The sequence below is a fragment of the Chrysoperla carnea genome, chromosome 1 (assembly GCF_905475395.1).
Source record: "Chrysoperla carnea chromosome 1, inChrCarn1.1, whole genome shotgun sequence".
Lineage (NCBI taxonomy): Eukaryota > Metazoa > Arthropoda > Insecta > Neuroptera > Chrysopidae > Chrysoperla > Chrysoperla carnea.
The window spans coordinates 83642373-83666309 of record NC_058337.1 but is presented as its reverse complement, the minus strand read 5'-3'; the positions used below and the strand labels follow the sequence as shown (position 1 = coordinate 83666309).

Sequence of the window (23937 nt, the reverse complement as noted above, 5' to 3'; positions counted from 1 at the left end):
GAAAAATATGAATACTTGCCTAGCGTACATTATATTTTAATATTGTTGAGGGCATGGACTTGTTATGCACTTTTAAAGTAATAAAAAAAAACTTTTAACAAAAAGAAAAACCGACTTCACAAGAAAAACTTTTCCAAAACAAATTAATATGCACAAAAAAGTAAAAAAAATTACGATAATATAATGTAGTAAAAATTATTGTTATTTTTTGATTCGGTATCAGCCAAGAAAACAACTCTGACACAACAGTTGGCTACATTAGCTTGGCTGACACTGACTCCAAAAATAACAATAATTTAACTACATTATATTATCGTTATTTTTTTTACATTTTAGTGCACATTTATTTGTTTTGGAATAGTTTTTTTTTTTTGAAGGTTTTCTTTTTGTCAATAGTTTTTTCAATTTGTCAGTTTTAGTGAATCTAAAGTACACTTACTAATTTGTCACAAAAAAAAAGAATCATCGAAATCGGTTGGCGTGATATTGAGTTATTCGTCTTCTTGTCCTGGATACTTAATGCAAATTTAAGACTCTTATGGTTTTCTCATGCATGCCGTTGTTAGAACTCGACCAAAATGAAGCACTATCTTTCAAATAGATAAAGAATCATCAAAATCGGCTTACCCAGTCGAAAATTCTGAGGTAACACACATTAAAAAAGTCGAATTGAGAACCTCCACCTTTTTTGTTTGAAGTCGGTTAAAAAGAGGAAGAGATCAAGCATGTTTCAAATATGCTTTTCGTCACGAAAAAAACCATATGAAGGCCTATAAATGTACAAGTTACTTTTTAAGACTAATATTATATTTGTTTAAAAAATCGCTGCAACTAACAATCTATATCCTATACTATCTTCTATCCAGATCTCTGGATATTGATTCATAGCTGTTAAAATTAACACTAAAACATTTTTCTACTTATTTAGTTTGAGTTTCATCCCATTTTTCCACATCATATAAATTTAATTATATTCGGATGTAGATTGAAAATAAATAAAGATTAAAAATGATGATGTGGATGACCTCTGTTATAAATGGATATTAAAAAAAAAATTAATATTCCTGATTGCTATCTCAAAGACAGCAATATCTGAGAAATGACAAATGAGATAATGAACCAAAATACATTTTACTCTTGTTTTTATATCTTACTCTAAATTTCATATACGTTCATTTTCCTGCGCCTTAATTAACAAACGCCACATAATAAAGTACATAGACGATCAAAAGGCTACTAAATTAACCTTACACATCACTGATAATCCTTCGTTTTTTGAAGTATTATTTCTCTCGCTTCCAAACACAATTTATTATGTTTATTTTAATTTCTTGAATATATTAAAATTAATATGCAAATTATTGTATGTAGTAAAGTTATTAAGTAAATAAACCAAACCACCACAATACAACTTACAGTAAGTATAGCATCGTATCGAATCCAGCAAGCTTTATCGTCATCTGTTAGTTGAAATAATATAACAAAATTGATTAACAAGCACGAAATACATATATAAAGCACGATACAAGTGAAATCATGCATATTGTAGATATAGGTATTTTATACACAGAGTGTTCCATGTACAGGATTGTGCAGCAAAGAAGTGTGCCATTTAAAAAAAAAAAGTGTTTAGCCGCATTGTGAGCATTTTGCTCACGTTCCATTCCATTTAAAACAAAAAAAATGTTATTTTTTATATGGTATATGTGGTTAAAATTTTTTACAGACTTTTTTCTACCTAAAATGTATTTTTTTCAGTGTTTGTAAGCAAAAAAATATTAGTTTCGGGAAATTTTCGTATCTGCTTGTGTACTTTCGTTAGTTTAATATACGCCGTACTAAGAAATATGGAGAAATTAGTTAAAATGAATTTAAATTCTTCGCCATCAAACTATTTTTAAATAGCTAGTGTATAAAAAAGAATTTCACATAATTAAATAAATTGTTAAATCCATAAATTTAAAGTACATTTTAAGTTATATATTTAAGTAAATTAAGCTCTAAGTAAATCAGATCAAACATCCTGCAACTTTTTCTTTCTCTCTCCTGCAAGTTTACCTGAATAAGAGAGTATCAGGATAGATACAAATTATACCAGTATAGTTGGTCACTAGTAATTGATGCAGTGAACGCATGGAACTGACAATAGACATAGAATTGTTGAATGTTACCTGCGGAATGTTACTAATAATTTGGTCTCCTGGAAAAATGTGTGCGCTTGAATGTACGTCATCTTACTGAAGTTATTCTTTTAACTTAAGTACATTTAGTTTAATTATAGTTAAAAATACAATTTATCATTCATTGGAAAATACAAACCACGTAATTTACTATAATCCTTATTTATGTATTTACAATAAAAATATACCAAAAAAATTTAAGGATTTTTCTTCAGGAAGTCGCAGGTAACATCAAAACAAACAGTTAATAACCAAAAATGTGAATTCCAAAATTTTTAGTTTTCGGACTACAGCTAAATACACTAATTTTAGAGCTATTTAATACAGTAATTTAACGCACTCCTGTGAGTACGTCCCCAGAACTAATGCATTCGACTATAAAGGATACAAAAAGTATTTTTGGTAATATTCTTTTTTAATTGCAACGAAAATTAAAGGATTTGCTTTCACAAACTTCATAACCTTGTATCTCGAAAATGAAAAATTTTGGTACCTGTATTTTTAGGCTTAAATTTGTTTTGAATACCTATCCCTACTATGTCTAGAAGTTTGCCTGAGTATATATTAAACACTATGTATATATATAGTACGTACTATCATATTGTATTCAAGAATATAATACGTTCTCAATATATGCAACCATTTAAAATGTGCATCGTGTTACTTGTATAAATACGTGTATAATGAATGAAAGATGAATGAATTTGTATATTAATATAGTGAATTATTATATTGAATGACCTAAATAAAATACAATTTGTTTTGAATCTGGACCTGGCTTAGTGGGTACACAATCCATTTATCCATTAAGCCAGATCCTAGTTTGGATGACGCGAAAATTTAAAGACGTAGAAATTATGAAGCCTTAAAACATGATTTAATTACCGTTTATGGATTTCAAATGTTTGTGATAGCTTGGTATATTTTTCAATTTATTTCTCAAAAATTTAAAGAAAAATTTTTTTCATATTTTTTTTTTTACATTCGCACTTCTTTTCCAAAATCAATTTGAAGATTTTCAGTTTATACAATAGTTAAATCTGTATTCAAAATTGCTTGAAGCTTGCATAGAATAATATGTTTGTGAAGTTATTATTGAAAGTTTTACCATCACAATTTAGATCAGCAGAGATTGTGGCTTATGTGGATAAATAAAAAAAACATAAAGAAAGTAAAGATAAAAACATAAATATTGAAGTGTTATATCTTAATTTTACCATATTCATAAAGCCACAATATTAACTTATCCAAGAATTTGGAAGTTTCAAGCCATTTTTAATAAAAACCGATTAGTGCATAGTCAGAAACTCTCCATAGAAGCCTTGAAGAATGCTAAGTAAAGTTTTTCTATGAAAAAATGAAAAGTCTAACAGAGATCAGGTCTCTGAGTGAAAAGGTCGCGTTTAACGGACCGAATCTTTAAATCTTCCAGAAAAAATATCAATAATTAAAGCATTACTAGAGATACCCAACTCTAAATTTGTTCTATGCGGATCTTTAATGAAATTCAGTTTTGATCTTCTGAACGCAAATAGCTGCAGAAATTATGGGTGAAATATAATTGATTGTTAGACTAAGCAATATTTTATTTTTAATAAGGTACAAATAAAAAAATGTTTTTAGTTACGAATAAATTAAATGCTTTAGATTTATGTAAATAAAAATCAAAAATAAAATTAAGGAAGGAAATCATAGCATTAAAAAGAAAAAACAATACTTTTTCGCTCAAATATGTCATTTTTAGTTAACTTAGGGAAACACTAACTTTTTAACTAAAAACATTAATTTATTTTTTATGCCCTTTTTTGTGATATTATATAATTTTTCTGTCATAATTTATTGTTATCTAACTAACACTTTTTCTGCGAATTTGACTTTCATATCTTAGCGGGAAGTAAAATTTAGTTTATCACTCCTTTGACCATATATTTTTTAAATTAGCTCTATTTCTCATTAGTGAAGACCTTATTTTCATTTTTTTTAACCGAAAATGCGAATAAAAATAATGTAAAAGCTGTTGATTAAAATATTATGGGTAGTAAATTTAAAGAAAAAAAATATTTAGGGACGCTAAGCAGCAGAATAATAAATTAATCTTCCAAAAAGTAATATAAGAAGTAAAAATATTCAAAACTTATATATTTTTATAGCAAACTATAAATTTTGAAAATTATTTAGATATAAAATAATAAAATCGAAATATTTATCATAAATTGAATGAAATAATTCAAAATTATTGACCGAATACTAGTTGATACTGAACCAGAAAGATATTGCTGGAACAGAAATATACATTTACTAAATCACATAGATATTGTTCTGGCGCCCATAGGGCATATCCATCATGGCTTATTTAGTTTTAGACCAGCTTGTGCATAATACTTGTCTGAATAAATTAAATGTTTTACTTAATATTAAATATGCATAAATACAGAGATAAATGGAATGAGAATAATTTATGCATAATTCATGGAAAGGGGGCAAAAAGTAAAAACAATGTAGCATTCAAGGATGAATAAGTCGAGACATTTGTATTTTTTTATATCATGAAATATTCCGATTATTTATTCCAAAATACTGCCTAAGAAAATAAACATTTTTATCAATTAAAACAACATAAGTTCCAAAAATATTAAAAGGTTGTCGGAGTACATAAATCATTGCTTTCGTATGTTTGTTAAATATATCTTTCGGTTTTTAAATTATTAAAAGTAAATTATTTAAAATATTATATACATATAAACCAAGGAGAGGTCTCCAAACAATAAATACCAAATGCTCTAAAGAATCCTGAAGTTATTTTTTCCCATACGGGATGATTCAGTTATGAATTCTTCATACAAAAAAATATGTTGGTTTCCTTTAATTGAAAACTTTTAAGGAAGAAAAAAAAAAAAAACTTTTAAGGAAGCGCATTTAGCGCTGTGTATGTTTCTCATTTTTAGTCAAATATACTTAAATATGTCAACAGTGCGTGCATTCAAAGTACAGATACACTAAAAAGGGATCTCTTAATTAAGGACATATAGAAATTCGTTAAATATTTTTGAAACTCAAAATGTTTAAATGTTTATTATAACATAAAAAGACTGAAAAAAGAAAGGTTTGAATTTTTTTAGATTAGTTAACTATTTTTACACCATGTATATATGAAATATACATAGTATATTAAGTTTAGTCCCAAGTTTATAACGCTTAAAAATAATGATGTTAGGAAAAAAATTTTGTCATAGGTGTTCAAAAAAACACCTAATTAGTCCATTTCCGGTTGTCCGTCCGTCCGTCCGTCCGTCCGTCCGTCCGTCCGTCTGTCCGTCCGTCTGTGGACACGATAACTCAAAAACGAAAAAAGATATCGAGTTGAAATTTTTACAGCGTACTAAGGACGCAAAAAGTGAGGTCAAGTTCGTAAATGAGCATCATAGGTCAATTGGGTCTTGGGTCCATAGGACCCATCTTGTAAACCGTTTGAGATAGAACAAAAGTTTAAATGTAAAAAATGTTCCTTATCAAAAATTAAACAACTTTTGTTTGAAACATTTTTTCGTAAGCATCACTGTTTACCCGTGAGGGCTCCAATTAGGCGGAAATTTTATAATATGTACTATACTTGATTATCAGTTATGTATGTGTCACATGTTTGTATGCGTAATGTGATAAAGAAATCAACACTGACTATGCATGGTATTTCAAGAATTAGCTCAGTCAACTGTTGGTTTTCACTTGTTTAAATTAATTTTTGTTGTGAGGCTGAATCGATCCTACTATCCTACTAACCAACTGAGCTACTAGGGATGCCATATTCTCAATAAAACATAATAAAATAATTGTGATCTCATACTTATTAATATAGAGAAATTTTCTATTGTAAATGACATATTCTAAATAAATGTACCTATTTGTAGTAAAAAGAACCAATGACAATAATAATTATTCTAATACTTTCTATGATTTTATATTTCTGGAAATTTTACTACGAATAATTTGGTGAAAATACAAATATGAATGAAAATATTTATACTCATTTCTTGTTCCATAAAATAAAATATTTAATAATAGTTTTTCTTTTTTTTTGTGCAAGTATTATCTAAAATAGATATTAAAAATCTTTTAACAAAAGGAAAACCGATTTCAAAATAAAAACTTTTCCAAAACAAATTAATATGTATTAAAAAGTAAAAAAAATAACGATAATATAATACAGTTAAAATTATTGTTTTTTTTGGAGTCGGTGTCAACCAAGGAAACAACTCTGATAGAACAGTTTGCTATATTAGCTTGGCTGACACCGATTCCAAAAACAACAATAATTTTAACTACATTATATTATCGTAATGTTTTTACTTTTTAGTGCATATAAATTTGTTTTGGAAAAGTTTTTATTTTGAAGTTGGTTTTCTTTTTATTAAAAGTATTTTTATTTTGTGATTTTTAGTGAATCTGAAGTACACTAACTAATTTGTCACTAAAAAAAGAATCATCGAAATCTGTTGGCGTGATATTTAGTTATTCGTCCTCCTGTCGTGCATGCTTAATGCAAAAAACTTTTATGGTTTTCTCATGAATCCCGCTGTCAGAATTCATAAACTCCTCCTTTTTTGTTTGAAGTCGGTTAGAAATATAATCTTAAACAGAAATTTCCATTTAATTGAATGATTCGTAAAAGACCATCACGCAAACAGATGTGTGTTTATATTTACGTACGCATAAATCAAAATACCTAGTGAAAGAAAAAAAATTCCGGGCGTATCTTATGCAATATCATCAAGAAATTCCATTCAAATTTAATAGAAGCCAATTTTTAGTTAAACTATTAAAATAAATAGTTTTTAGAGGTACATGAATAGTTGCACAAAAACAATAAACTATTTATGTTCGTTGACCACATAGGTAAAGTTATTAAAATTAAAAAATAGACGTAAAAACAAACAATTGACTAGGTTAACTGTTGAAATACCATGAATCTATACATTGATTGTACAGTATTGATTACTCTGTCACACTACACATAGGTACCATACATTATGAAAAAATGTTTCAAACAAAAGTTGTTTATTTTTTTTTTTAAAGAACATTTCTTACATTTAAACTTTTGTCCTATCTCTACCGGTTTACAAGATGGGTCCTACAACTCAAAGCCCAATTGACCTCTGTTGTTCATTTGCGAACTCGACCTCACTTTTTACGTCCTAAACACGCTTTAAAAAATTCAGCTTGGTATCTCTTTTCGTTTTTGAGTAATCGTGATGACAGACGGGCATACAGACGACAGACAGACAGACAACCGGAAATGGACTTATTAGGTGATTTTATAAACACCTATACCAAAATTTTGTATACTATCAATATTTTTAAACGTTACAAACTTGATTAAACTTAGTATACCTTGGTATATTTCATATACATGGTATAAAAATTGATAATCTCTTCAACTAACAGCAATTTAGTGCTTAAATTAATGATTTCCCATGAAATATGTGTATAAATTTTAACAAGAGATCAAACCGATTTATTTGAAGCTTTTTTTTTTGATAATAATAGAAACTTTAATCGTACAGATCAAACAACAAATTTAAAGTAAAGTTAATTACATCTAAAAGTAAAGTCCTATAATATTTCAATTTGAAACAATAATATAATTGATGAATTTAATAAATTAACAAAGATACCATCAAAGTTTTGTTGATTCCTAAAACTAAATTATCTCAAATTGAAAACCAAAGAAGCCATAATTCACCCTGTATGTAACGTAACCCTTTTATAAGTTATATAGACAGATGTTTAAAATGAAAACTTTAACTTAGAGGTGTACCGTATGATATTTGGAATTGGATGGAGTGTGAGTTATATAAAGTTTTGTGTAACAGTTAAAACAGTAACATATTCTGCTCTATGCTTCATAGTAGAGTTACACACAGTTAAAATTTGTAGATAACATATTATTTATTCAGTGCTTAATTAAACCAAATGCCTGCGGTTAAATCATACTAAAACTTATAATGTTTCATTATCATATCGCTTGCTATATATATATATATATTTATAGACAAATATTATTTGGATTTATATTATGTTTGTGGAACTATGTATATTAAAAAATATTTCTACTTTGGAATGCTAACTTTATATTCAGAGAAAAGTTTTACATAACAATTTGTCATTCTGATTTTCTATAAATGTAGAAAATACAAATATCTTTAACAATGCTTCTATTTTTAAAATCTACATACAAAAATGTATTTATTAACATTTTTAAGTTGATTGTAAGTCTAGAGCGGGCATGGGCGAGTTATTTTAAGTCAAAGTCACTATTGTTATAACTTTGTTGAGTGCCATAAACTTTATTGTGTGTCTCTTTATACAAGTCCGCATGGCTCATAGAGGAGGAAGCGAGGCGGATATACGACTCTTTTACCTATCTCAGGTTTTCTAATAGTAATGAGATAGTAGAAAAAAATGTTGTCTTTCCGTCTTACTCGCATTATTGGTTGATACTGCTTAGTTTGTCGGTGTCTTGTTCGTTATTTAGTTACAGAAGTGTTAGGGACTTCTCTGAGTCACATTTGCTCATGCCTGGCTTAGAGTATTGTAAAAAAGTTTTGGTTTATTGCACAATACATACATATAAACCAATTACATGTTTTGCAGTCAAGTAATGAGTTATTTTTGGCTTTACAATACCACGCAACTACAAAAATATATAATGTATTGTGTGCAAGTGAGGCTTATAAATTTGATAATATAGATATCGCTCATCAAACATCAATATTCTACTTAAAGTCGCCTCTGTCCATTAAATGATGAACTCATAATTAAATTAAAATTTTGTTGTTGTATTATCGGCAACCTTATATTTTTATGATATTACTATAAACTACGAGATTGTCTAAATATTTTAGATAGTTTTTTATCACGCTCTCTAGATTTTTTGATATAGAAATATCCAATTGAAAAGGATAATCTAAAAGCCCGGTGACCTAGGAATTTCCTCTGATTCCTTACAGGAAACAAAATAAATTTGAATGATTTATTATAATCCAATATAAAATGAAATAAAATCAATAACACAATCAAATCTTTAGTTAAATTTGACCCAATTCCCTGTTTCTTATTGACCTGAAATACATGAATTTGTAAATCCGATTAAAGTGCATTTTTCAGGAAAACACTACCTGATTTTCCCAATGCCTCCACCATATCTGGGCTATATACATATATTTAATTTTTAAATTAGAACTTTACTTCCTAAGGAGCAAGCATTTATTGTACTTAGAAAGATAATTAGAAAATAATTTTTAATCGGTATTTGTAAAAACTTGAGGGGCTCTGAAACCTCCTTTTTGAAGCTGAGCGACTTTAGCTTTTAGAAACAGTCATGCATGTGTGCCTCGTAGAAAAAAGACCCTATACTAAAAATTAGAAAATTATTTTTATTCCTTTAAGCTCATTAAGGAACGCTTTATATAAATATTAAAATATTGATTTTTGTTACAGGTAATTACGTATTAGTATGGCGTAAAGGATCCACATTATTATCAGCTGGTAACATAATGGTAACACTAGATACAAGATTTCGATTATTGGGCTATCAATTACAAATTCGTGAAGTGGATGCAAAAGATGCTGGTGATTACGTGTGTCAAATTGGCGATGGAACACCAGGGGATCAAATTCATACCATCGAAATCTTAGGTATGTATAAATAATATAATTCATTTCTTTAATCTTTTTAGTAATGTTATTGTCTTTACTTACTTTTAACTTTTAACGATACTTGCATCACTTTGATAGGTAGCGATAATTAAGTTAATTTCAAGTGATACAATTTACAAGATTTTTCGAAAAAACTGTGAAATCAATAAAACCTAAAAACCAACAGACTCCAAAATAAAAAAATAAAAACGATCATTTTTCAGTTAAAGATGTACAAGCGCCAGGGCTTTTTTGGATAAAATGCTTGATTTTTATTTTATATAAAGTTAGACTAAGTCTAAATCAATTCTGAAAATTTTAGGGGGAGGGATGTCCGATTATTTTTAATAAATAAATGACTTTAAAAGTAGGCATATTTAACTTTTAAATATGCTGAAGAACAATTTCTCAAAATTGTAAGCTAATGGTGTTTCTTTTTCTGTAGCACCAAAATAACCTTAAAATGATAGACATAAATTACAATTTTTATTTAATCATCAAAAAGATTCAAAAGTTTCGCATATGGATTTCTTTTTCACCAATGGGACATTGAATCCCGTATAGTCAAGTAAAATCAGTGCCAAATGATAATTTTTCGTGGTGGGCAGGTAAAAACAGCAATTACTACGAGTATAAACAACCAAATCAAATTCCAACATCAAACCCAAAATATATGAGTCTTTTACAATAAAAACGTCAATTATAATTCTATGTTTTTATACCATGCAAATATGTAATAAGCAAGGTATACTAAGTTTAGTCCCAAGCTTATAACGCTTAAAAATATTAATGCTATATGAACAAAATTTTGGTATAGGTGTTTATAAAATCCCCTTATTAGTCCATTCTCTGTCCGTCTGTCCGTCTGTCTGCCAACACGATAACTCAAAAACGAAAAAATATATCAAACTGAAAATTTTAATGCTTACTCAGGACGTAAAGAGTGAGATCAAGTTCGTAAATGGGCAACATAGGTCAATTGGGTCTCGACCTATGGATATGTAGGGCCCATCTTGTAAACCGTTAGAGATAGAACTAAAGTTTAATTGTTAAAAATCTTCCTTAGCAAAAAATAAACAACTTTTGTCTGACAAATTTTTTCGTAAACATCACTGTTTGCCCGTGAGGGCGCAAATTAGGCCTAAATTGTATATTATGTATTATATGGGGATATCAGTTACGTATGTGTGACATGTATGTATGTGTAATGTGATAGAGTTATCAACACTGTCTATGCATGGTATTTCAACAATTAACTCAGTCAATTGTTTGTTTTCACTTGTTTTTAATTTTCTCCTCCTATATATATTTTATTGACAAATACATGCAAAGTAAGAAGTCGGATTGTCGGCGCTTTTTGCCGACAAGTCACTGACTACGAAAGTGACTGAATAGTCGGCTTTACCGACTAGTCGGAGCATCCTTAGTTTTTTCTTAATATGTATTCACTTTTAACGCCAAATAATTAAGAACATTTCTATTACTTTTCTGCTTAGAGCATGAAATACATATTGACTACATAATCTTGACTACATTTTGACTGCATCTTGAAATTTTTCTATTGTTTTTTTTATATCAAGTATATATGTAATGTGCAAGGTATACTAAGTTTAGTTCCAAGTTTTTAACGCTAAAAAATATTGATACTACGAACAACATTTTGGTATAGGAGTTCATAAAATCACCTAATTAGTCCATTTCCGGTTGTCCGTCTGTCCGTCCATCCGTCCGTCTGTGAACACGATTATTCAAAAACGAAAAAATATATCAAGCTGAAATTTGTACAACGTACTCAAGACGTAAAAAGTGAGGTCGTAAAAAGAATTGTTTCTTGGGTCCGTAGGATCCATCTTGTAAACCATTAGAGATAGAACTAAAGTTGAAATGTAAAAAATTTTTCTTATAAAAAAATAAACAACTTTTGTTTGAAACATTTTTTCGTAAACATCACTGTTTACTCGTGAGAGCGTAAATTGTATAGTATGTATTATATGGGAATATCAGTTATGGATGTGTGACATGCATGTATGTGTAATGTGATAGAGTACAACACCGTCTTTGCATGGTATTTCAACAATTAACTCAGTCAATTGTTTGTTTTTATTTATTTTTATATATTCAAGTCCTCATACGTGTGTCCTACCAGGTAAACATATGTTGCATACATTTTATGTCTAACTTAATGTCGATCCACCAAGGTTAGTAAATATTTAGACTTATAACCTTACAGTAATAGAAGTAATTGGAATTAACTGACTTTTATATTAAGCTCAATCATTTCAATGCCAGATATGTAAACAGTAGGCTAGAATGATTAATATACCCGTGACCAAAACAGAAAAAAAAAGTCTTAAGAATTTCTACTGATTAATAATAATTACCTCTTAGCTTAGTGCTCCAAAATTAAGGGTAGATTTAATTAACCATCAAAGAATATATATTCTGGATGATTTATGACCTACAGCCACAGATACTGTTCATATAATAGATAATAATAATTTCCAAAATGGTTAAAGGCAATAATATTTCCCCAATAATCTTATATTGTTATATTAAGGAGGGTCTTGTGCCTACATTATTAATATGCTTTATCACATTACATGTATAATGAAATACCTTTGAGCTATACAAGTTGATAGATATTGTATACTATGTTGGTACAGTAAATAGGTCAAAAATGGCAATATGTAAGTTTTATGTAACTTTGAAATAGTTTGAGTTTCTTTTGTTAATTATTGCGATTTGACATATCATTTTACTTCAAGGTTTGTACATATTTTAAGAATTATTCAATTCATTTTTCAAAATTAAACCGTTTTGAGTTTTATTCAATTTAAACATTTTCAAGCCTGCCACATACTTCGGGTCCCTATTTCAAACAACTGATCCATAGCTTCCTTCCTTCTTCATCCCATCCATCGAGAAGAGTTCTTCATGGTTTTTCTGCTTTATGTTTAAAAAAACTTTTTTGTTTCTTTGAGTATTTTCTTTACCGTTTCTTGTTTTTAAATTTTATTATGGTACACTCAACATGTTCCTATGTAACATAATCTTTGACCATGATTTTCAACGTTCGTTTGAATCGAAATTGAAACTTCGTACACTTATCAAGGACCTACGAATACCATAAATAAATAGGTTGGTCCGATTGTCCTGATCAGTATTGTTAGAATTAACAATAAACTAAAATTCTTTGATGGTGGAAGTGCAGATAACATTTCATAGCATTAATAAATAACAGTTTAAAAAACTAAAAACACGCTTTGGTAGCTAGTTGAACTAAAAAGTAAACCTTATTAATTCACCGATTTTACTTTATTTGGTGAAATGAAAATTTATTAGTATTATTTAAAACAAAACATTTTAGATCATCCAGTTGTCAGCTGATATGTTCCTAAGCGATGTGCAAAACCACATAAACCAATGGATAATCATAGTACATACAAAGTATTTCAATTCGTTAGTCATCAATAAACTTATTATTAATCATGAATGCAGATCATCTGTTCGTTAAAATAATTGTATATATTAGCGTCAACCCAACATCAACATCTATCTTACGGCAAGTGTATAATTCTGTGCATTTTTGGGGGTTAATCTCAATAACAGATGGGGAAGATGAAAAATTATAATATTGATTACAATGTACAGAGAATATTATTTAAAATTATTTGTTTTATTATAAAAATGATCAACCCCAACAAAAAAGTTTGAAATGTATGTATTCGTAGTTAGCAACTTTGAAACTATTGAATCTAATTTAACGCAATTATTTACTTAAAAATTGGTTTAAGCAAGATGGCTTTTATAATGTGGTTAAAATTTTCTATAAAACTTTGAAATCGCTGGGAAGAGGATTGTTTAATGCTAATAAGTTCCTTTTTAATGCTAGTAGTCAGTTTACCTGTTAACATCTACATGAACGTATATTTGGAGTAATATTCGCTTCAGAAGGAAAATAGTATAGAATCCTATTCAACTGACGATTAAATGTTCTACCACCCACTTTTCTCCACGTGTTAAATCGTGCTAGTGTGTTTTAAATCGTTTTTTGACTAAGAATGAAGTAAATTAATTCGGCATGTAGTTCAGTTACTAATCGCAATTTCAACATTTTTATGGCTGTACTATTTTTACCATTTGAGAAACATAGTAGTACTTGAGTTAAAATTAGTTCGTAATTTGGGTTAGCATCAAGGTTGTGCCCTTTGGAGGTGTTCTTTCCAGTACCACACTCTTATATTTCATGTTTTTTTTCGTAGTTTTTAAGGATGTGGGCTCATACATTCCCCCCCCCCAAATTAAACAAGAGGATTGTAAGTTGAATTAGTGTCAAGTATATGTCTTGTGGGTTTTACAACTTTCCAACCCCACCCCCTATCCCCTTTTAAAAAGCAAAGGCAATTGCACACTTCCACAGACCCTCCAAATTGAGCTTGAAGATTGTGCATTGACTTGTAGTAAGTTGATTTCCTGCCCAAAATGCAGCAAGCCTCTTTTTTTTATACCACAAAATACTGCTTCATGCAGTTTTGTTTAAAGACATTTAATTTTTTTGAAAATAGACAAAAATTTCAATTCAATAAGACTAAAAGTCAAAAAGGCAAAGTAAATCAATATTATTGTTGAACAGAAACCACTATAGTTAAAATATTGGTACCTGAAGAGAGACATCTATATTTACAGAATTTTAAACAGCATTTCATTCACTGTATATTGTATGAAAATAGTTGAATGATAAAATTAAAGTTAAAAATAACACCATATGTTAGTATTTTTTTTATCCCCCGAACCCAAAAAAGGGTGTTATAAGTTTTACCGCTATGTGTGACTGTCTGAATGTCTGTGGCCCGGCGAAACCCAAAATCGGTTCAGTTTGGAAAAGGCTTTAAAGAAAAAGATAATTTAATGGAGAATGTTCTTAGATACGTTTCAAGTGCGAGTTTTCACTAGTGTTGTGGCTTATAACACGTGTGGAATAATTTTTATAATGTACTAAAAATACTTATTCAATTCATAATTAGTTTTCCTTTCGCCCCCACTACGGTGATAACCTAGACCAGTGCCTAGTGTGCCTTATTATAAATCCATCACAGCCTTTGGTTATGTAACTTCTGGTTTATAACCAATGTTTAAATCATAATGTTCTTCTAGCATCTAGCCTAGCAGTACAATCCATTGAAACAATACTAATTACAATTTGATAATAAAAACAATTAAATCATGTATTTGGTTAAGTAAATATGGATAATAAGTTGATTTTCTAAAATCTATATTTAGAATGATAAAACAAGGAGCCTACACAGTACTGAGTAAAGTATTGTATAATATTTATAGAAAGACAACACTCCTTTGGTATATAATAATATTGTGTATATATTGTAAGAACTAATTTCCATATTTTAATTAAAATTTTAATTTTAAGTTAGAATGATGGTGTTTGTGACATCATTTTACTAAATAGAAGAAAATATTATAAATAAAGTACCATTTAATACTATACAGTATGATTAATCGAACAATATTTTTATAGTCGGTTGGTAACCGATTTAACGGTTGGTAGCCGTTCTAACCTTAAAATTTCTAAAGCAGATGTACATCAGGTACAAATTTTCGCATTGCTTATGTTTTTTTGTACATACTAATAAAGAATAATAATTTTAATGGGGTTTAACCTTCGTTCCTCGGACATACACGTCTACAACAGATTCCACCCACACAATTACTTAAAATATGTATTTATTTAAAGTAAACATCCGATTACAATTAAATTTATAATATGAGCCGCCCCATAAATTATAATTGATTCAACTGCCGCTGCCTGGTTTTGAACCAGCTATCTCCCAGTCTGAGAAGTCAAACGATTAACAGCCGATTGCACCCTTGGTCGGTTCTTTTGTATATCACATACTATGTGAAACGATATCACGATATGATTTCGTCAATTTACATCAATAGCATAAATGTATCACGAATAAAACACTTTACCTTCATCGGCATACAAATACGGGAAGTGTGGAATCTAAAAACCGCACGTTTTACGCCAGTGAATTGTTATTTTATGTAGACTTCTCTGTTCTTTAAAAAAATGCCAACATACCCAATTCTAGCAAATAACATTTCTTGTTTAGATTAAAGTTACAAAAAAGATTTCAACTTTAGGAAAGTATGGCAAGTTAACTAAATCGACTTTTTTTTTTAAGTTTTACTATATCTTGTAGAGCGTTGCAGTTGTGTAGTCGTTTTCGAGACATATTGTATATTGTAATAAGAACTTTCAAAAAAATTGTTGTCTATATAAATTACAACGATTTTATTATAATCAACAAAAGACAGCAGTAACATTAAGATTATTAAAATACCATTTCTAAAACCACGTTAAGAAAAAAACTAAGTGCAAATTCAACGTAGGTAAGTTGTAACGTATAGGTAAGTAACTTCTTATCTATATGTAGACAAATTTTCTTTTAATGCCAGTTTTTCATAAAAAGCAAGTTTTGTAAAACGACTGACAAAAAAGGGTACCTTAAAAAATAATTTAGCAAACACCGTAGTCCGTACATTTGATAAAAAATTTACATTATCCATGAAATGAAAACGCTTCAAACTTCTGTGATTGATCATAAAAATTTTTGTAATATTTACTAGCATAAAAGGTTTTAGTACATAATATTTTATTTTTATATTATTAATTTCATGTTTTATTTTTAATAAAATTAATATATTTACATAAATATTTACTATTAGTGTTTTATTTACAAATAAAACAAAACACGATTCCACCATCACCGTAAGGATTCAGATCGAAAATAATAGAAATGTATTTGCGGATTTTTTTTCTTCTTTATGTCAAAATTAATATCCCGAAAACAAAACGACATGGTGCCATTTTCTTTTCCCAAAAAAATTCTATTCAACTCCTACTTTTTTTCAGCTCTGTTGAGATAATTTTTTATTATCGTAAAAAATACTTTTTAAAAAATCATAGAGAGAAAGTTTGGTATACTCATCAAAAGGAAGATACTCACGAAGTTTCAAGTAGGCATGTATTAATCAATTAGCAAAGCACCTTTTCTGTCCCACCGAATAAACGATTATTTTCGCAGTTTTATATTCAATAGCTAGGATCGTTAAGCCAGATAGATGTTCCTGACTTACTATTGAACGCAGATATGTTTTAATTATATCCAGCTTTGCTCCCAGTATGCAGTTATCGTTGATAATATGAAGTGCATTCTTAAAGCTCTATTAGGAATCTTCAATAGGAAACGCTTCTCGGGAATCATGATTTGACAGATGTTGTAATAGGTCGAATGCACTTGATTTTTCATGAATTTCGATTACTATCTCTTTAAATACACGACAAATTATTGGCAAAAATTAACTACATTCAAATTTTTTTGAATATTTTCGTGCTCACTAGGCGTTTTAAAATATTTTTTTCAAACTTATGATTTCTGGGGCAGATTCTCCGGCTTTGCAGAAAATAGGATTTTTGAGCGATGTTTCCAACTTTATGAAATGAACTAAGAGTTTCAATTAACTAATTTGTCACTAAATTTTTTAACTTTGTAACTCAATTGAAAAAGGCAATAGATTCTTTGTTCAAGGCAAGTGAAGAAATAGACCAAATTCACTTGTTTACTAAGTTCATAACCTTCGTTTACTCCTATCCTTTTTTTAACTGGAAAAAACTGAACATTCATTATAACATGCACCATTTCCTTCTTTATTTTTTCCTATAAATGCAACAAACAATTTGTGTATGCTGTAGATATGAAACCCTAAAATAAACAATGTTAGTCCATTGTTCTCTAAAACAATATGTTTAGAATTTTCGAAATTACAACAAAAAAATAAAATAGCAGTTACTTCATTTTATAACAATGAAAAATAATTCATATAAAACAATGTAGATACTACCTTCCAACGTTATGGAAAAAAAACACGGTTGCTTTAGGGTAAACTTTGTATTTGAACAAACCGCTCTCGTTCATTGCTAGAGTGAGCTGAGCTTCTACATATTATTAAACACAAATAAATTACTGCAAATGAACATAAATATTGTATTGTGCATAGCATAGAATTACCACTATACCTATATATATACCTCTATATTATAAATACAGACAAAATAAACTTAAATGTAATAAAACTGATTCCATCTGAAGTAATTTTTGGAAAGAAGGATAAATATAGAACGAAATTTGTCTTCTAGGGGAAGGTTAGGTTATGTTATATTGGCTGCCCAATAAGGACACACTTAGGCTATAAAGCCCATTGTAATACCATATATGTGTTTTATCACCTTTTCAGCTGATAATTTCATTTATCAGATCCTCAATTATTTTCAGAGACTGAGTGCACCTCCTTCATGCATATATCATGCACTACACCAGCCCATCACAACTATTATTTAAATTAATTTTTTTTTCGACGGCGGGAATCGAGCCCGCTACGCTAGGCAAACCCGCGGTCGGAATTGGTAATTCTTCTAGGAAAACTAATACTTAAGACTATTATCAGGACAGGTACGAAAAATAAATGGTTTTTTCGTGGAATCGTCAAAAGCATCTCCGCGAAATATTTTTTAATTATGCACGACACCTAGATAGAGTCTTTCACCAACCGAAATCACTGAAACAAATTTGTAGTTGAACGACTTCCTTTACTGTATGAAATATAACCATACAAAATGTAAAGTGTTGTAACGAATGCGCAATTTTTTATGTCGGTATTTACATATTAAATATTTTTGAAATAAAATCATGTTGGTTCGCTAATTATACATTAAGGTGAGTAACAGTTTTTGGAAAAGTGAAGTGGTTGGCAAAATCAAAAATTTCACGAATAATTTACGGATAAAAACGGAAAATTTTCCAAATAAAAAAGTTGGAAAATTCGAAAAGTGGTCGGCTAACTTAATATAAGTAAATATAAATCTAAGGTGATAAACAGAACTTAAAAGCTACAGATATTTTTATTAAAAGTGTACTACATGTACGTACTTCAGTCAGTCATCATATTTTACATAAAAGAGAAATATAATAAGGATTTTTCAAAGTAAACACATAATAATAATTTTTTTTAGTTTTATTATTATCAACAAAGGTATCTACTGATTGGAGAGGTATCACATACAGAAAATGTTTCTTTGTAGTCAAAATGACATACGGAAGAATCTGCAGGAGTATTAAAAAATACATTTCATATACTTTAACGAAACTAGTTTCAGTTACAAACTAATCGCAGCATGCATTCACTAATTCAATAGAGAATGATGTAAATTTTTTCGACTATCATCATTGTATTTTATTCAATTCGAAATTCAATCTCATACATTTAAAATTGGATTCCATTTTCATTCACCGCGATTAAAATAGCCTCCAATTAATACATTGGTCTTTGTTTCGCAAGACTTGCAAGACAAAGATCAAGAATAAATCTATGAACATGATAAAAAAAAAAACCAAGCCCAGATTGTCGCTAATGCAGTGAGAGATGAACCCTTCTTAAGCTTAAAGATTGTAAATTTTTAAAACAATATCAAACAATGAAAAATTTGAATTCAAGACTAAGCCCAAGACCGCTGAGAAAGATAACAGATTGGAACTAGTATATTCGTAATTTCTACGTATTGAAAGTGCACAAGAAAGGTAGTACAACTGCTTGGTAATGTTTGATTCAAAACATTTAGGCTTTTTTCGTCAATAATAAGCAGTTATCCAGCCACGACGGTAGAAAATTTCAAGTTTAAAAACAAAGACTACAGCCTTCACTTCCCGTTCCCTCACTTAAGTCCCCTTTTGTTCACAATTTAATAAGTTTTTATTTTTCGTGTAGAACCCTTTTTTTAAATAAATTATAGTCCATGTTCTTGCTGCCAATGTAGCATTCTATAAGTGAAATAATTTCTAAAATCGGTTAAGTATAGAGGACTCAAAAATGATGGATTGGATCACTTTAGGTTGGGTTTTGATATGTCAGTCTGGACATATACCTTTTTTTTATAAAGATTTGACCAAGCCTAACAATTTAAGAATGATTGATATAAATATAAATCCTTTTCAAACTTGTGATACTTTTCCTGAGTAAATGTACAATCATTAAAAATTGTCACAAAAAAAAATATGCCGTTTTCATTAAACTAATCTAGATAAAACCGTTTTGAACTAAGCTTACTTTAGTGCCATATTTTTGAGTTGTGCCTCCGATCGAATGCCGAATATAAATTGAATCCAAAATTATGTATAAACTGAGGAATTAAATTTTGTAAAATTTACTTGTTTTATTAATAAACTCACTAAACATGAGGCCAAAACTGTCGCAGTCCTTGCAGTGGCACAATAAGCCAGTATGATGAGGTCACCGTCGATAATGTTAAATACGCCACCGTAGGCATTATAGCTTCACTTCATAGCATCAATAACGGAACGCAAGCAAAATAATAAATATTCCATATTTCATATATCATATTTCTTGTTTAAATACAATTTTCAATTAAAATTACTTTACACGAACAATTCCATATAACAAATATACTATATTTATGTATCTACGTTTAAATGTTAAATAAACGCCTCTAGTTATAGAATTTATATTAAAAGTATAGCTAACTTTAACTATTTCATTCATACATAATACCAAGTATTTATATATTCTACAATTTATATATATATATATATATATATATATATATATATATATACAGATATTTTGTTCATATCAAGAATATATAAATGAACTAAATAACTATGGACGAAAAAATAAATATAAATATTAATCAAACAGATCTGGAATGTATAGGGCTAATATGCATCTTTGTGTTATAACCCTAACCATCTGAAGGTTGGGCAGTTAATGGCAAGTTTGTTTCCTCTAACTTGGTTAGAAAATTCGACGTTTTCGACATAGTTTGGTTTTTTGGTCTGCTAGAAAGGAAGTTAAGTTAAAAAATTATGTCTGATCTCCTAACTAGATGTAATCGAACAACAAATAAACTCATGGCTACGGGGACAGACAAAAATTTTAATTATAACACCTCCCAATAAAATAAAATTTTTCCCCAACCATCGGGCTAGCTAAGTGACGGGGAAAGACAAGTTTTGTTTTAATACCAACTATCAATCTATCAAACGATAGGTTTTTTATTTATAAAATCAAGTCAACTCCTTTACTAAAATCAATTTGTGTAAATATCATATGTATATCTAAATTTTTTACAGCAAATGTCTCATAAAATGTTAATAAAAAATAATTTTTTCTTAATCCTAGAGCCGAAAATACTGCTTCTCGTCCGCATTTAACTCCGGGATTTTTGTGGTTTGCTGTTTTTGTAGCTTGGTATAATAGCAACACTTTGTAATTATAAGATTTTTGTTTGTTTGTTGAAATTAGTTTTCACAGAGGTGCAATATACTATTTCCTGAGCCACTTACAAAAGTAGAACCTTGGGAAGCTAAATGGAAAATATATAATTTTCAGAGTCATATCAAGGAAAAAACTATTTTTGATTCTTTTTAAAACAACTTCTTGAACTTTAAAAAGTATTTTTAACTTAAATATTTCATTTGTGACTAAATAAAATTCACTTGTAGAATTAATTCACTCTTACATTTCTTCCACTATGTTAACATTATTTCCTCTATTATAAAAATTCATCAAAGAAGCTCTCTATCTTATCGGGCAGTACCTCAATTTTCGAATACAAGATTTCATCCGCTCTTATATGATAACGAACAACCTTACAAAATAAAAGCTTTTGATGATAATCCGTTAGCACTCGTGTCAACCGTTGCAAATGAAAAAACTACGTAGGCTGTCCAATATATTAATATCGAGATAAATTAGTACGCTAATTTAAAAATCTAATTTTGATATGTTAATATTACTAATCAATTATAATTAACTTTGTTTTGAATTTTAATTAATAATAATTCACTATAAAAGTATTGCTATTAGCGAGCTAATTAAATCCACTGAATTCCATTTTTATTTTGTGAAAACGAAATCCAATTTATGATACATTAATTTTTTAATATACATATAGTAAGTAGTACCTATCATGAAAAAATATTTTTTGGCAATGACATACTTTTACCCCTACGGCGGCGAAGGTTAAGTGTCTGACCAGTATGTATGTTGATTTGTTCCCTCATAACTTCTAACTACCTACTTATCACAATTTGACAAATGAGGTGTCGTTGAAAGCATCGCTGGTTATAAGACGTGACGTCATTACTATCGGGGTACCGTCGTATGGAAAAAATTTTAATCTTTAGGTCCTCCGAGTTTAATGACGATTTTACTTATCATTACAATTCAGAGAGTGATTTTTAGCAGTTGGGGTTTTAATTTTTTTAACCTTTTTTTATCATGTTCGAGATACAAAAATGTCTTTTTTTAAAAACAAAAAAAAAAATTCTTATTTTAAATATTTTAGATGCAATATATCCTCAAAATATTCGATTATTTGAAATAAATGTTTTGCATAATTTTTGGGAAACGAAGTAGCTGTAATAATTGCTTTGTAGGTCTATTATGGGTATTTATGTGTTCCATACAATCGTTAACTATTTTAATTACTTTTTTCTATTGACTTTCGTGATATATAAATAATTTTCGTGATGATACTGCACGATTTGCAATATTGGTAAATTGTCTGTTGGTGGTGGCAGAGAAACTTTCTTAGTGTTTTATTTTTAGTTCATACATATTAATATACATATATTGCAAAATAAACTTGAATACAGACAAAAATCTTCACTGGATTTCCGATAGTCCAACAACATCTAAACTTTGCTAAATTTTAGTACAATAACATTTTTGGAGACACTTGTCAAAACGAACAAAATATGACCTAAAATTGGAAAACAGTAATAATATTTATTATTAATGTTTGACATTTTTGAAATTTGTTTTATCTATTTCTAAAGAGAATCATTCGTGCTTGAAAAAAAACAATACATTTCGGTTCTCTTTTACAAATTTTATATTCAAAATATTTTTAAAGTTATTTGTATAGATTGTTTAACTTTGAGAACTTTCTAATATATTGACTCGAACAAAATGAAACTATGTATAGTAGTTTTGCATGAATGCTCTCTTTTTAAAATATGGTCTATTCGAAGATTTTAATGTGATTTATGTATCTAATATGTACCGCTTATCAAATTCTTAATCTTCAATATAAAAAATGTACCTAAAATCATATAGAAATCTGACCAAAATACCAAAATCACATCTTGTACCCTTCATGAGAGGTGATTCTTAATCTTCTAATATATTATTTTATTGTATGTTTCCCTGTAAATTATATACAATCAAAGCAGCCCTAAGTGAATTTTATGAAAACTTTGATATACTTTAGTATTAATTCCACAAAACATCAATTTACAATCTTGATTTCCAAACATATTTACAACTAATATATTTTACAGTAATTCAACAGCTACTTTTAGCACTGCACTTTAGTACCTGTTATTGCCACACTACACCCATTTTCATATATATTTTTTTCATGGTAATCACGATCTATTTTTGTTATTCACACAGCTAGCCAGACTTCATAGCATTCTTTCTAGAAACGACCCTCCACGAAACCAGACTTGTTACATTATGTTTTCCTAGCATCTAGCCGAGAGTCTAAAATAAGTTCAATTTTTACAAGATTATCTAATCAATTTGAATTTTTCAGTTCTATTAGTAATCGGTCCTATTAAATCAGAAGAGTTTTAATGATTTTAATGAAATACATACATGTAGAAACCGACAACCGATCGTTGATTCTCATTATCAAAATGATTTATTTAAAATTTTGAACCCAATACAAACGCGGATTCATAGGAGAGTTTTTAGGATATTTTTCCGTACACTTAGCCGACGTTTATTCCTAAAAACCCATTTTAATGCAATTTCCCATGGTCTAGAGTGATTGTCAGATCGTTTTATAATGTTCCAGTTGTGTATTATATAACAACTAATAGTTGTTTGAGTGTTTGTGTTTTTATTTTTTTCAATTTTAATAATAACTTCGACATAATGCGTTGCTCAAATTAATGTCATT

The 23937-nt window shown here is 28.8% G+C and overlaps 1 protein-coding gene across 1 annotated transcript in view; it reads left to right on the top strand.

Moving 5' to 3' along the window:
* Positions 1–23937, top strand: part of LOC123291602 (limbic system-associated membrane protein-like) — a 235939-nt gene that overhangs the window by 148746 nt on the left and 63256 nt on the right. The window contains exon 3 of the mRNA XM_044871946.1: positions 9675–9872. Coding sequence (XP_044727881.1) covers positions 9675–9872 — 198 coding nt within the window. The remainder of the gene's footprint in view (positions 1–9674; positions 9873–23937) is intronic.